Source organism: Mercurialis annua, linkage group LG1-X, assembly GCF_937616625.2.
Source record: "Mercurialis annua linkage group LG1-X, ddMerAnnu1.2, whole genome shotgun sequence".
Lineage (NCBI taxonomy): Eukaryota > Viridiplantae > Streptophyta > Magnoliopsida > Malpighiales > Euphorbiaceae > Mercurialis > Mercurialis annua.
Window position 1 is genome coordinate 434,313 of NC_065570.1, and position 16,535 is coordinate 450,847.

The 16,535-nt window shown below is 30.8% G+C and overlaps 2 protein-coding genes across 4 annotated transcripts; both read left to right on the forward strand.

Annotated features, from left to right (window-relative positions):
• The first annotated feature begins 7,151 nt into the window (after nucleotides 1–7,151).
• On the forward strand, nucleotides 7,152–11,233 carry LOC126666354 (homeobox protein SBH1). Of its 3 annotated transcripts, none has more exons than XM_050359388.2 (5): nucleotides 7,152–7,541; nucleotides 7,682–8,313; nucleotides 8,534–8,777; nucleotides 10,542–10,786; nucleotides 10,866–11,233. In XM_050359388.2, the coding sequence occupies exons 2-5, from the start codon at nucleotides 8,017–8,019 to the stop codon at nucleotides 11,070–11,072; spliced, it is 993 nt and encodes a 330-aa protein (XP_050215345.1). In that variant the 5' UTR covers nucleotides 7,152–7,541; nucleotides 7,682–8,016; the 3' UTR covers nucleotides 11,073–11,233. The 3 variants fall into 3 exon arrangements, with proteins under 3 accessions (XP_050215345.1, XP_050215343.1, XP_050215344.1); XM_050359387.2 differs by lacking the exon at nucleotides 7,152–7,541 and adding an exon at nucleotides 7,567–7,583; XM_050359386.2 differs by lacking the exon at nucleotides 7,152–7,541 and having other exon boundaries at nucleotides 7,548–8,313.
• A 2,609-nt stretch (nucleotides 11,234–13,842) lies between these two features.
• On the forward strand, nucleotides 13,843–16,221 carry LOC126664327 (protein FAR1-RELATED SEQUENCE 5-like). The gene is made up of 3 exons (XM_050356676.1): nucleotides 13,843–15,201; nucleotides 15,400–15,771; nucleotides 16,198–16,221. The coding sequence occupies exons 1-3, from the start codon at nucleotides 13,843–13,845 to the stop codon at nucleotides 16,219–16,221; spliced, it is 1,755 nt and encodes a 584-aa protein (XP_050212633.1).
• Nucleotides 16,222–16,535: the final 314 nt, after the last annotated feature.

Genomic DNA, 16,535 nt, shown 5'->3' on the forward strand with positions numbered 1-16,535 from the left:
TCTCTTTAGTCTCCCGGTCTACTACATTTGCTATTTTTCTATTCCTTGCTCAGTTGCTTGGTCTTTGGATCAATCTATGCGTCGCTTTCTTTGGACGGGTTCAGTCACTAATGCCGGTTTTAACAAAGTAGCATAGAGTGAGGTTTGCTTGCCTATCGCCGATGGGGGTTTGGGTATTGTTCCTTTGAAAATTAGAAACCAAAGCCTGCTTCTGAAATGGATTTGGAAACTTATTATCTTCGGCAAGCTTTCCTTTTAGTTCAGAGTCATCTCCTGCAGCTCCGGTTTGTTTAATTTGTTCAATATTGAAAACATAGATACGCGACATTTATCTCATATGTGGAAAAAGGTCCAGTCAATTTGTGTTAAAGATCAACCGGTTTGGGAGCTGTTTAAAACAGGTCTTAACATCAACGCTGGATCAGGGGGTTTGCACACGGTTCTGGCTTGATAAATGGGCATCTGCTGGTAACCTTTCTATTTTATTCTCATGTTTGTTTCATCTTAGCCAGTCAAAACTGTCATTTGTGGCAGATTATTTGGACTCCTCTCAACAACTGTTCAATTTTTCTTGGAGCAGAAGACTACGACTTGGTGAACAGGAGCAGCTGCAATCCCTCATTCGTCTGATTTCAGGTTGGTTTAACTGTTCAAGAGCTGACTGTTTTGATTGGAAAGGGAAGCCGTTTTCTTCGACAACTTTTTATCATTCTAGGAAGGCTTTAGTTCAGGTTCTGGATCCTAACAGGGGCATATTTTGGAAGTTTAAAACGCATCCTCGCGTTCAATTTTTTATGTGTCTTTTAGCTCGTGATAGGATCTCCTCGATCGCTTTACTATTCGTCGTGGAGTTCTTGACATGGCAAATTCGTCTTGCTCTCTTTGTTTGGATGAGGAAACAAGTATTCACATCGTCCTGCACTGCTGTTTTTCCATGGAACACTTGTAACTGGTTTTTATTTTCTTGTAATATTTCTTGGGCAACACCGACTTCTATATCCACCATTTTTTCAACTTATGGAGTTCTTTATCATGTAAATGATATAGAACTTTTGGGAAACTATACGGTTCTTTGAAATTTGGGAGATATGGAATGCTAGAAATTCGAGAGTTTTTCGGCAAAAAACAGTGGATATCAACGGGCTGGTTTATTCTATTATTTGCAAAGCAGTTATTTATTACAAGGATATCAACGCGGGTTTTGATTATTCGGCTAACGATGTCTTTAAAAGTTTGAGTTTTTTATATAATTTCTTGTAGCCTTTGACTTTTTAGTCTTTCTCTTCCACTGTTTTGTGGATGAGCTAATATATTTATCATTTATCCAATAAAAAAAATTACCATATCTAAATTTAATGAAAATCATCAAATTCACTCCAGCAATAGTAATCAAATCCAACACCAAAAAGCTAAGAAGCACGGAAACTTCGACAAAGTTACGTTTTCCGTTCAACGTTTTGGAAACCGGAAACTCTTGGACACCCGTACGAAACGTTTCAGACCGTTTTTGTAAATAATAAAAATTAAAAATTTGTAAAAAAAATAAAATTATTACCCACAAATAAAAAAATCTAACTAGTTACCCATAAACTTTACATTCACAGCGCCCACAATGCATCAAATATACTTATTTGTGTTGAATTATATTATATATTTTTTATATATTTATAAATTTTTGAATATTTAGTATATTAAAATGAATTATTTTGTTAATTATCATAAATATTTAGATAATATTTTTATAAATATATCTCTATATTTTTGTTATTTGCACGTTTCCCCCACGTTTCGTATCATTCATTTTGAAAAAAATTCGTTTCTCCGTGTCCGTTTCGTATCGTTTCCGTTTCCGTGCTACCTAGCCAAAAAGTATATTTTTTATTTTTAATATTTTAATCATTTTTAACTTTATTTTTTTTACACACTTTTTACCAATTACCCTCATAAATTTATTTTTATTACATATTCATCCAATTAACATATATAATATTAATTATATTTTAAAAGAAATTGTTATTAAAATTAATTTATTATAAAAACATATAAACTTGATTTATACTAAAATTACTAAAAATAAATATTACATTAATTTATTTAAATTAAAACAATAAAAAGCTAAAATTTCCGAATACAAACAATTTCAATCATCTTCTGATTTATGATTATTTTACTAATACTAGCAGATCGCAATCCACAGACTATTAATTTAAAAAGGATGTTCTATTTTTTTACTATGTAATTAGATGATTAAAAAAAACTCATCAAAATTGATGAGAGAGAATGAAAAAAATGAGATCATCAAAGTAATTTTGATAATCCTTGTTGGAGAACAAAGGTCATCAAATATCAATTTGATGATCCTAAAGATGTCCTAAGCTGGATTTGAATCAAGTTACACGATATGCCCAAGATGTAAACGTGAATTGTTTTAGATCATTACTGTCTTGAATCGTTACATAAACATATACATGATAAATATGATATTCAATAGTTGAAAATTGAATTGGAATTAAGTATTGAGTTTTAGAAATTACTTCGGATTTCAAATTTGAGGTTTGATATTCAATTATAGAATTGAGAATTATATATTCATTCTCGTACCTTCGAAGAATCAAAATGATAAAACAACATTGACATTTCAAGTACCACGAGTTTAAATATTACTACTAAAAGTTAGAAAAACTTTTAATGGGTCAACATACATACAAAAGATAGTGTTTTGATTACACAAAATTTAATGTTTAAGTTTGATTCAATTTTGTACATAAATATTTAGTTAAATTATACTAATATAAACAAAAAATAGTTGAGTTGACCAAATTAATCATTTTAATTTATACATATTAAAAATAGAAATTTAAGGAGTAACGTGATTTTTTTAAATAAAATTAAATTATGAACCTACTAGTCTAACATTAAAAATGAATGGAAAATATCAAAACATTAACAAAACTAAAAGTTGAGGACCATATTATTTAACTTTCAAATAAAAATAATAATAATAAAAATTATACTGACATATAAGAGAGTTCTGAGAGCAATTATTTTTTTTAAAAATATATATACAAATATATTTTTGGTATTTTAATATTTGTAATTTGCTGAAAAATGATAGGTAGGTGGGTGGGAGACAAAAGGAGTAGCTAGGGAGGGGCGGTGATTGGTTGAGGGGGCGGAAAAGAAGTGGTAAAACGAGAACAGATGAATGGGCTCTTCATCTTCTTGTTGTTTCTTACAAGTAGCAATACCAATAGCAGGTGGTGTTATATTCCTTTAATATAGTAATAATGTAAAATAGAGTCGAATTGTGATGAGAAGCAAAAATGGTAAACAAATAGTGTGAAATGGGATTTGATTAATAATAAAGAAAAAGGAAAGGGCAAGGCTTTACGTTATATCATAAAACTGTAGGAGGAAATGACATAAAGCATTACTATTACTATTATTATTAGGTTTAGGTTTAGGTTTAGGTTTAGGTTTAGACTCTCAGCTTTGCTTTTATTCTCTCACTTTTCAATTCATGGATATATCTATATGCCCTAATTCACAACTCCTTAACCATATTATCATCCTCCTATTCTTCGATTTCCATTGCTTTCGAGTTTTAACTGTTAAGTTCAACAAACAGCATGTTACATGTTCCTGACCTTTAATATTTTAATACTCACTAATCACTCTCCAACACTCAACCTAGCTAACCATGGTGCTATCTCATTCATGCATTCAAAAGCATAAGCATGATGTAGTTTTTTAGAAATAAACTTTTCTTAACCACCAATTCACTACAATAATACTATTAATCACCATCACGACATGGCAAAACAATGTTAACTCTACATCAAAATATTCTCAAAGAAAAGCAAAATTTCACAGCAGAAGCAGCATTTTAATTCAACCACTATTTTTATCAATATCAATAAGCAAACTAGTTGATTTTTTGAACATGATCAGCTTCCTCGAATTTCAAGAGCCTACTCATTAATATTAATTCATAGTATATAAATAAATTTATAATATTTATAATTTGGAATTTTTTGAATTTATTTGAAATTGGAATCTTCTAGTTAATTTGTTATATCTTCTATCCACAATTTTAACTTATCTAATAAATATTTTATATTTTAAAAATTTTGTCATTTTTTTTGTTAAAGATGTGAATCGACTTTTTAAAATCTCAATTGTTCGTTATCAATTACAGGGACACGCATAATCTTTTAATGTATTTAAAAACGCCTTATCCAGATAATTAGCCCACATTGGCTTGTGTCATATTTCACCACCACCTATTCAACCTTATCAAATATTACCCACAATCAGTTAACAAACATTTCGACTCTTATGTGACGCAATTCCATACACTGTGTAGAAAAATAATCTTACATGATTTATATACTTCAGTTCTAAGTTGACTATGATTATATTTAATAAAAGTCGAAAGAAAATGGTATATATTGTAGGCTTAACCCCTGAAAAAACCCCACCTTTCAACTCCTTTCGTTTACACCCTCATCTTTTAAAATTGCGAAATAGCATTCAAATTACCACCTTTGACTTTTAATTGCACCCTTTAAGTATTAAATTAATCTCTTTTCACTAGAAAAAAGTTCCAATTGATATTTTATATTTCAATTCATATTCTAAATAGTCCTCAATGTTTAAATTTCAACAATCAAACCATATTTTCTAAAAAATATTTCATAAATTACTCAATTTTACATCAACTTTTATTTAATTTTACCGTTTTAATTCAACAAAATTAATTAAAACTAAATTACAAATTTTAATAAAATATTCAACAATTTTTAACAACCGAAAACCGTCACCATCTTTTTCCGGCCACCAACGCTCACAATTTTTAGTAAAATATTCAACAAAATTAATTAAACTAAATTAAAAATTACAATAAAATTATTTTTTTAAAATAATTAAGCGGAACAGACCCGTCTGTTCTGATCTGAACAGACCTACCACGGCAAGTTTGTTCCGTCGCAGAAGACGACTTCTCCGGTTAAAAAAAAATTATTTAAAAAAATATATTTAATTGTAATATATAAAGAAAGATATATTAAATATTTATTTAATTTTTGACGAATTATTTTCCGACGATGAATGGCGGTGACTGAAAAATGTGAGTAGCGGTTTTTGGTTGTGTAATTATTTAATGATATTTTTAATTGATTTATATTTAACGTAAAAAAAATAATTTTTAAAATTCTAGAAAATATGGTTTTATTGTTAAAATTTAAACATTAAGCACTATTTAAAATATAAATTAAAATAGTATCGATTTGAACTTTTTCCAATGAAAAAGGCCAATTTAATACTTTAAGGGTGCAATTAAAAGTCAAAGGTGGTAATTTGGGTGCTATTTGACGATTTTAAAAGGTGAGGGTGCAAACGAAGGGGGTTGAAAGGTGGAGGGTTTTTCAGGGGTTAAGCCTATGTTGTACGACTTTAAAAATATACTAGTAGATTTGGCAGAATGATTAAAATTGTATATAGATAAATATATTTTACAAAATTTAAATTTATAATAAAACTGAGATTTTTGAAGTGAAGTCCAAAAAACAGTTTTTAGTAATGTCAAATATTCAAAAGAGAGAAATGACGAACAAAAAATTGACATAATAATAAAATATGCATTGCTTTTAATTAATTTATTTTATTTTATTAAAATGAGCTTTTATATTTATATGTTTAAAAGTATAAAATAATAAATTAATAAATTAATAAATTAATAAATTAATAACATATTAATTATATTTTACAATTGCACTTTGAATTGAACAACGTTTGAAATTCTTTGACAAAAATTGAAAATAGAAAAAAACTGAAGAATTTTATTGATGAAATAATTAAATTACAATCGATTTTTTAGTCCACCGGAGGAAGGCAACTGGACAAGGCGGTGGAGGGGCCTTTTTAATATGGAACCTCAAATTGCAAGTTAGCTTGATCCCAAACCATTGAAAATGACTTTCTTATATTTCGTGCCAAGTTGAGGGAGTGGATTGATCATTTGTTCATATATTAATTATATTTTACAATTGCATTTTGAAAATAATAAAGTTTAAATTTCTTTTGATAAAAAAAAGGCTTAACCTATCCTAAATTGTCTATAATCTTTATTTATTTTTTACTTCATCTTAGAGATTTTTATATTTTACTTGGTTCTTGTAATTAGGAAAACAATTTTATAATTTTTTTACTTAATCCATGTATAATTTTAAAAACAATTTTACTTAATATCTCTCACACTTCTGCATTTTTATTAAAACAAGAATTTTATAAAATTATTTTCAAAACTACATAAAACAAGTAAAGAAACAAAAAGGTTTAAGAATGAAATAAAAGAAAAAAGAAGACATAAATTTTAGGATAAATTTTGCCAAAAAAATTAAAATTTCACAATAAAAATGAACCAAACAATTTCATTGATGATCAAATAATTGAATTACAATCGATTTTTTATTCCATCCAATTAGGTTCGATTTGATTATTTTCATATTATATCTTTAGTTTACTTATTTTTTAATAAATTTTGAGAATACATTTAGAGAATCAAATTGTTTAAATTTTTCTTACGAATAATGATTGTTTATATTTATGGATTTAAAAAGTAATTTGTTAATTCTTAATTTTAAAATGAATTTTGTATTTCAAATAATTCTCATTTTGTTGAATATTCTCACTATTTAAATCATTATTAAAAAATTCTTACCATATAAAAATTCACTTCCATTTCATAAAATTAAGCGAATACTCTGAAACACAAATATTAAAGATTTTGAAACCAATTCCATATTGGGAGACACATGAAACATAAATGTCATAGAGACATGATGAAATGAAAGTTCTCTAACCGGTGATTACTATTTTGATAAGAAATAATCTTTCCTGCACGAACTGAAATGATATATGCCAACAAGTTGATTCAGTAATTAATAAGAGACAAGTGGGTCCAATAACCCTAAATGAATTAACTTATTTCAGATGTACAATAAATTAAGAAATTTAAAGCTTATTATATAGTCGTATCCTACAAAAATGAAGAATTAGGTTTAGTAGGGAGACAATGAAGAAGAGACAATTTGGGCATGAGCTTGACTAGTGAGGTCTGAAGCTGTATTTTTATTATTATTATTATTCTTCCCCCATTGTAAAGCTAGCTGATACACACAGCTACTCAACTTTTTTTATTATGTGAGACAGAGAAAAAGAAACAAGTAGCAAGAAGAAGAAGAAGAAGAGACATTCGGACTGTCCCACAAGCTTTATCAGCTTTATGATAAAACTAAACCCTACTTTATTTCATTTAATGCAAAGCTAAAACTGTCAATCACTCGTGGATTAGACTAACGTAATTATGGTCTCTGTAATTGTATCAGATGCTTAAGTATTCATTCTTGGAAAAAGGTTTTCGTCAGATGCTTAATTATTCATTCTAATCTCATTTATGTTCTGATTATTTAAAGAAATAAAAAGGGGGAAGAAGAGGACAAGGAAAATGGGAATATATTGCAAAGAAAGCTGAAGCAAATGTGAGTTGTAGTACAGGAAGAGTGAATAGAAAAGCGAGCCTTGTACTGCTACAACTCCTTGTTTTTCTTTCTTTTTGTTTAGGGTTCTCTCCTCGATTTGATCGTTCTTATTTCTTTCTCGCTAAATTATCTCCTCTCAGGGCTGGCAGGAAAATGGGTCAGTGGCACTGCAAGAAACGAGAGGGTCATCGGGAAGGCAAAGCTTAATTACTTGACCACCACCGCGTGCGCTTCTCCATTTTCACACTCTTTCTTTACCATAATCATCCACACACTTCATTTTAATTAAAGCAAACCACTCGTTTCCTTTCCCCAAGCAAATCTCAGCAGTCTTACCATAACCTAACTGTTCCTGTAAAAAGGCTGTTTACTGAAGCTTAAATCTCGGGAGGGCACTGCTGCTACAATACCATTACCAACCATCCATCCTTTTGGGGTAGGAAAGAGAAAATAACTTCAAACCGATAAGACACTAATGGAGGGAGGTTCCAATATGATACCTTTTGGCGACAACAACACTAATGGACTTTGTCCTATGATGATGATGATGCCTCTCCTATCTTCTCATAATGCACACTCATCTTCCAATAATACCCTATTTCTTCCTCTCCCACCGCCTCCCACCAGCAACAACGCCACCACCAGCACCACCACCGGCCGTTATTTCATGGAGAACAACGATGGCACGCCCAGTACTGCTTCTGTGAAGGCTAAGATCATGGCTCATCCTCACTACCACCGTCTCTTGGCTTCCTATATCAACTGCCAAAAGGTGAAGGAGGGCACTTTTTACTCTTCACTCTGTGTAGCGCCTTAGTTGTTTTGAAAATTATGGATCTTATGCTCTTTAAGTACTTTAGGAATTGCAAAGATTTCTGTTCCAAGAAAGTGAAAGGTCAAAATATGTTTTGAGAGAGCATTAAATACGATAAAGACGTTTATTAAGTTGCTATTTTTACTTGATGGGCCGTAAAGATGTGAAAATTCTGCAGGTTGGAGCTCCGCCTGAAGTAGTGGGTAAACTAGAAGAAGCATGTGCATCCGCAGCAACAATGGGGCAAAGCGGTTCGAGCTGCATAGGTGAAGATCCAGCCCTAGACCAATTCATGGAGGCCTACTGCGAGATGCTGACGAAGTATGAGCAAGAACTCTCCAAACCCTTCAAAGAAGCCATGGTTTTCTTACAGAGAGTTGAGTGCCAATTCAAAGCACTCTCCATCTCCTCTCCCACTTCTGGTGATAATCTCTCTTTTGCTATATAGGGTCATCACATCCTTTGGTTAATTATAATATCTCGAGATTTGTTTTCTTATTATAATAATCTGTCTTGCATGTCTTTCTTTCCTATGGAGATACATTAATTAATTATATACAACACCATGAGTGGCTACTTTTTTTTATTTAACAAATACTATATTAATAATTTGTATCACTCTCTTTCACATGAGGTGCTCTGGAATGGAAGATGATCTCTCTCTGTTGAAACTTAACCTAGCAATTTTGTACAGTATACGCCCATGATTGAAGATGTTAACCTTATCCCACTTCAATTTTTTTTTAAATGTGATAATAGACTGGCTTTAGATCCCGGTAGAAGTAGTGGTATGGTTTTGAATTTAGAAAAATTATAAAACAAACATAAGCAGGTGTTAGTGTTTTGTGGGTGCTTGTCAAAATTTAGGGTTTCGTGGAGCATAAATGATACAGAATTGTACATCTCCCTTTACCCGAGTAATTTTAGGACTTGAGCGTACAAGTTCGGTCTTTAAAGAATCTGGCCAAAGGTTAAAAAAGGTGGTAACTTCTGATATATTTTTCCCCATGTAATCTGAAGGTTACAGGACTTACCGGCTCAGATTTTTGTGATAACCAATGACAGAAAATTATGGATAGAATATAATGCTGACCTCTAAAATTTATGTTATTACCCATACTCTTTGAATTCTTGCATTGTAAGGTGCAGCTTATATAATTTTACTCATGTAAACTTTGTATTCTAGGTCTTCTCAGGTGATTACACTCTAGAACTGAAGCTGTTCCATAATGCATGAGTCAAACATAATTGGAACCCAAAAGTTAGCGAGATGTGTGCAAAAACCCAACCAGTATTATACAGACAGTATGTGCTTGAAATGCATGATGAGCTCTTGTTTCTTTGACGTCTGATTTTTATGTGGATCTTTTTGGGCCTAAACCTCCTTTTGTTTTGTCTACTAGTTGTGGAAATTGATTCTCTAAAAACATAATTTGCGTTAGACAAGTTATACTTTTCAAATAAAAACAAAGCTTATTTGCATCTCTTGTTGATCTATATTAGTTTTGGAGAAATTTTACCTGTAGGTCTAAACTTGGCATCTAGACTGAGAAGCATAAGGTGCAGACTTCAGGAATGACTAGACTTTATTTGCTTATCTGTGAAAGAATATCACTTAGTATTTAAATCTGTTTATTCGACAGAAATTAAATGCCATATATGCTGGTTATGAATTTTATAAAACATGTGTGTTCATTACATATGTTTCAACTTGATTGTAACTATAAATCATAAACCCTAATAGTGGTTTTTCTTATGATGTTCTTATATGTTTCAAGATGTGTCTATTATTGTGCTTGGATTTGGTTTAGGTAATGTAGCTTTATGCATTGATTTGTCTTTATAATGAACAAGAGAACAACACTTCTAATCTATGAAGGAATACAGTTGTAAATCAGCAACTCAACTTGCATTGATGATCTCATATATTTATCCGTGTTTGCTGTTTTTGGTTGATGTGGTTTTTGAAAATTGACCAATACCAATGAAGAATATCTAGATAGAGGAAGCTTTAATCAGTATATTACCATTATCTAATTAAGATCTAATGTTTGAAGAGCGATTCTCTGTATGATTTTGTTCGTTATCTATATTGTGCAAACTGCATACTACAAAAAGACTAAATGTTTGTAAGTAGAGATGCCATTTTAGAAAACTTTTGCTCATGTGGTTTGTCTTGGCATCAGCTTGTGGGGAAGCAAATGATAGGAATGGATCATTGGAGGAAGAAGTAGATGTGAACAACAATTTCATAGATCCGCAGGCAGAAGATCAGGAGCTGAAAGGTCAATTACTGCGAAAATACAGCGGTTATTTAGGAAGTTTGAAGCAAGAGTTCATGAAGAAAAGGAAGAAGGGAAAGTTGCCTAAAGAAGCCAGGCAACAGTTATTGGATTGGTGGAGCAGACATTACAAATGGCCTTATCCTTCGGTAACTCATTTTAATGCATATATATATATATGATCACAAATTTATGTCGTTTGGTAATACGAACTTTGTGTAATTACAGGAGTCCCAGAAGTTGGCTCTGGCTGAATCAACGGGTCTAGATCAGAAGCAAATAAACAACTGGTTCATTAACCAAAGGAAGCGGCACTGGAAACCGTCGGAGGATATGCAATTTGTGGTGATGGATGCAGCACATCCTCATTATTATATGGATAATGTTCTTGCTCATCCTTTCCCTATGGACATCTCTCACCAAGCGCTTCTCTAAAGATTATACTGATTATTATGGGAATTAATATATATCTATATATGTACTTATCACTGGAGTTATGCTATGTGTTTCAAATGTATTTGGAATGCTAAGTCGATTCTGCACTATAAGTTATTATTATATGTATACTCAGCTCTTAGTATGCTTATTTTGTTGGAGATAGATGTCACAAAATTTGAGAATTGAGAGTAACCGTAAGTTCGAAGCTGTGTGGTTCATTAACTCGGAGTAACTCATACATTCTCAAATTTATGTTGAATACATATAGAGTGACTTGGCTTGCAATAGGGCATGATAATATTATTATAGCAAGACCGCAAGTGATTAATAACTAGTCAAATACCATCAAAAGAAAAAAAAAAACTAGTCAAATAAATATAATGAAGGCAAAACTCTATTTAATTGGGTTCCTGAACATTTATAAATTATGATTCTGTGCTCTTCAACTTAACTTTATATTATCAGGTCTCTGAATTTTTAATCTAACATTTATATATCCCTTGCTGACGAAAAAAATGGGAGCATACAGGTGATTATGACAAATCAAAATTTTACCATAAAATTTGATTTATTCATTATGTAGAATATACATTTTAATATTATTTTTTTCATCTTGAAAATAATATTTATAATAAAATAGATAAATATTAAATATGCATGGCTGATATATATCATCAGTTAATTGATATTAAAAATATTATCTCGTAAACTATAATTTTTAAAAATAGCACCATGAAGTTTAAATTTCAAGTGATAATCTTTTCAATCACATTTTCAAAGAAAATAGTATATACTCCTTTAATTTTATTTGATTTATATTCATATAATAGTAAAAATTATTAACTAAACTAAAATAATTCTTTACTTTTCAAAATAATATCAAACCAATAATTCTCCAAATATTTTATCAAAAAAAAAAATAATTCTCCAAATATCATTTTGATTTTTAATTCAGTTCGGGTTTGGTTTATTTGAATAATGATTTGTTTGAATCCTTTTAGGGGTTTTTACAAAAATACCTTTTTTTTTTAGCAAAATTTAACCTCAAAACAACAAGTTTTTAGTCAATACCCTAGTGTGTCTCAATCATGACAGTTTTTATTCAGTTGCACATCACATTTTTAAATAATTTCAAACGATTTTAAAAAAATACAGTTTAAACCTGTTTTTTTATTTTGAACAGTTTCATACGGTTTTAAAAACACAATCCACAACCATTTAATAACAAATAGTTTCAAAAGGTATTAAAATGGTTTTAAACGGTGTCTAATGTGTATTTTAAACTGTTTTTAAAATATTTTCTAAAAAACATGATTTTTTTTATAAATTTACAAAATAAAAAAGTTAAATTTTCAAACTGTAAATATTTTTTGCAAACAAAACTATTTTTGACAAATATTCATATTTTTATAAGCCCCAACAGTACAATACTAGTGCGGGCTTTTTACACAAACAACCTACTTTGCCCATTTCTTATCTTTTATACGGGTCCAAGTTTGCCTTTTCTAAACTACCATGTGCGCCTTATTTTATTACTTTCATACGGATTCTATATATTAAACCCTAATAGCATAAAAATCATAACTTCATTTATTTTCTCTCTCCTCATCATTAAATTCTCTCTTCCTCTCAGCTCATCCTCTCTCTCTTCCTCTCAGCTCATCTTTCTCTCTCTTCCTCTCAGCTCATTGTTTCCCCTCAGCTCAGATTTAAACAAATTAATCTGTCAACATACATCGTTATTCTACCTCAGTTTCTGATCGCGAACTGATTTTGATAAACTTCATCAGCTATCTCCATCAATTCGACATCTTCATCTTCAAATTACGAAGAAGCAACACCTAGATCTTAATTTCAAGCGAAACAGTTAAGATAATTTAAATTCAGATTTAATTTCTTGCTGTTGACTTTAATTTTCTTAAATTTACAGTTTAATTAGATTAATCAACAGAATATCATTAATAAGTAAAGAATTAAATATAAAAATAAAATATATTGCAGTTTTCATGTTGATTTTGTTTTCATGTTAATTTTGTTTTCATGTTGATTTTATTTTCATGTTGATTTTGTCTCAGGGATGGATAGTATTGCAGTTTTTGTTCAGTACAATGGTTTTTGGAATGATAAGCTGAAATACACAGATTTTGCTGTTAAAGGACTTCTAATTCCAACAGATTGTAGCATGCAACATCTTGAAGAATTACTAGCCAAACAGCTACAAATAGATTTAGAAGACACAAATATGCAAATCAAGTATCAGGTATTTTAATACTTATAAATTTACAAATACTTGTTAAAATTTATATTGACAGAATATAATTAGTATAAAATTGATATATTTTGGATGACATGTTGTTGACTTTATGTTGATAAGTTGTTGATATCTTGTTGTTTTAATAGTACAACGATTATAATAATTTTTTTATGTTGACATCTTGTTGATGTGATGTTGATATGTTGTTGATTTTTGCATAAACAGTTCTTTTTTTAAACTCTTATCTAGGTCAAAGAAGACTATCCACCAATAATAATACAAGATGATGATGCTTTAAATTTCTACTTTAAGATGAAAGGAAAATCAACAGATCCAACACACTTTCCACTCTGCATTGAAATTGAACAAAAAATAAGAGATCTATCATTGTATGTATCATCGTCAAGATCAACACACCAGAATGTCAACAGAAATTCAACAGTCTGTGAACTCCAAGAGAATTCAACAAATGTTGATAATTCTAATTCAGTTTCAAATATATTTCAGTATGCAATGGACATGGGAAATCTGTTAGATGAGGATCAAGAAGTGCAGAGTCCTTACATAGAAAGTACGATCATTAATGAAATAAAGGCGACAGAAATTGAAGAAGGTCAAAAATACAAAGACAAGAACACACTAAAGACTATACTAAGCATTTACGCGATCAACAATCATTTTCAGTTCAGATCTTACAAGTCGTGCAAAATTGAGTACATAGCAATATGCAATGAGCCTGGCTGTGAATGGAAATTGAGAGCGTCGAGAAATAAAAAATCAAGTGTATTCATTGTGCGAAAATTTAACAATGTACACACTTGCAAAGTTGGGGAAAGGATGGCCGATAAAAGGCAGGCAACATATGATTTGGTTGGAAACTTCATAAAGGATAAGTACTCAAACTTCAAGACTGTTTACACGCCTGCCGATATTATTAGAGATATGAAGAAGGAATATGGAGTCGAACTAAGCTACCAAACAGCATGGAGATCAAAAGAGAGGGGATTAGAGCTCACGAGAGGACATCCAGCTGATTCATACAAATTGCTGCCTTCTTATCTACACGCGCTGAAAACAACAAATCCCGGGACTGTTGCTGAATTGGAAACAAGAGAAGACAGATTTCTTTACGTTTTCATATCCTTGAATGCATCAATTAAAGGATGGGGTTTTTGCAAGCCGATAATTGTAGTCGATGGTACGTTCCTCAAAGCAGCTTATGGAGGAACTCTTCTAACGGCAGCTACTCAAGATGCAGCAAATAAGATTTTTCCTCTTGCATTTTGTGTGGTAGATTCTGAAAACGATGCTTCGTGGGAGTGGTTTTTTAACAAACTTAGAGAAACATTCGGCGTGAGGGAAGGAATGTGCATTATCTCGGATCGACATGACAGTATTAAAAAAGCAATTGAAAACGTATTCCCGGAAGCACATCATGGGATTTGTACATACCATCTTTTCAACAATGTCAAAGCAAGATATAGAAGAGCGAAAGGTGAAATCAGAGAACAATTTTTTGGGGCAGCCAAAGCTTACACGATTGAGCAATTTGAAAAACACATGGCGGAACTTGACAAATTTGACCCCAAAATAAGGGAGTACCTCACTGAAGTGGGTTTTAAAAAATGGACGACAGTCCATTCCACCAGCAATAGGTATTCAACAATGACTTCAAACATTGCAGAATCTTTAAATGCAACAAACATAGCTGCAAGAGAACTGCCCATAACGACGATGCTCGAATTTCTACGTTCGCTTGTGCAAAAGTGGACTCATGCAAATAGAAACTGTGCAAGATCATTAAAAACAGATATGACAAAAGTGGCTGAGGATATATTGAATGAAAGCTATATTCGATCTCTGAATCTGACGGTAAACCCATTTTCAAAACTATCGTGTTGTTGACATGTTGTTGATTTCGTGTTGCTTTCCTGTTGATGTGGATGACCAAAATTGGTTTTCTAATTCAATTCTTTTTTCGTGTTGTTGACATGTTGTTGATATCCTGTTGCTTTCCTGTTGATGTGGATGACCAAAAATTGGTTTTCTAACTCAATTCTTTTTTCTCAGGTAAGCCCTGCAAATGACAATATATATACTGTCACTAAAACAAAAACTCCCTTCTCGGTCAATTTGGACACACAGACATGCTGCTGCCGAAGATTTCAAACAGACAAAATACCATGTGCGCACGCAGTTGCTGTAATAAGGAAATACAACAAAGATCCTTTGTTCTATTGTTCAAAGTACTACATGAAGGAGACATATGTCAACACGTACATTCACACTGTGTATCCAATGACGAATAAGTCAACATGGAATACACCTCAAGAAGTAAAAGATATAATCGTGCTGCCTCCAGAATCAAGAACAAAATCGGGGAGACCGAAGAAGAAACGCATAGTGGCAGGACATGAAAAAAGGTCAAAGAATACATGCACGGTTTGCAAGAAAAAGGGTCACAATAAAAAAACATGCAAACGATCACTATAATTACAGGCAGATTTATTTCTTTCAAATTAAATTGTTGTGTTTGAATTTCATATTATTTTTTTAATTACGTTTGACTGAAATTTTCAATTTTATGTTGATATCATGTTGATATATTGTTGATATGGTGTTGATTGAAAATTGATTTTTAAACTTTTTAAGAAAACGTAAAATTAGTGTTAAAATGCTGTGTTGATATCATGATGACATTCTGTTGATTTGACTTCTATAAACTAATATTTCATTTTACGAATTTTATGGATAAGTGAGCATTCATTGTTGATATCATGTTGCCAACATGTTGATATGGTGTTGATGAAAAGTTGATATTGAAGCTTTTTTAGAAAAAAAATTAGTGTTAAAATGCTGTGTTGATAGCCTGATGACATTATGTTGATATGACTTTTATAAACTAATATTTACTTTAACGTTGATGTCATGTTGCCAAAATGTTGACTTCATGTTGATATCATGTTGATATGATTGTGTTACTTATTCTAAAAAACACTAAAATTACAACAAAATTAAAGTAACTTAATCAAATAAAATAAATTATCAGTAAACTGTTCAAACAATATGAAAAAACAACAAGAATAATTCACATACCAAACATATTTAAAAACAAACAAAATAACTGAAAATAAACCAAAAGACAATCATTCCCAAAATATTAACACCTAATAAGAGACATTATTCCTCCTCAGTTCTCTTCGAAG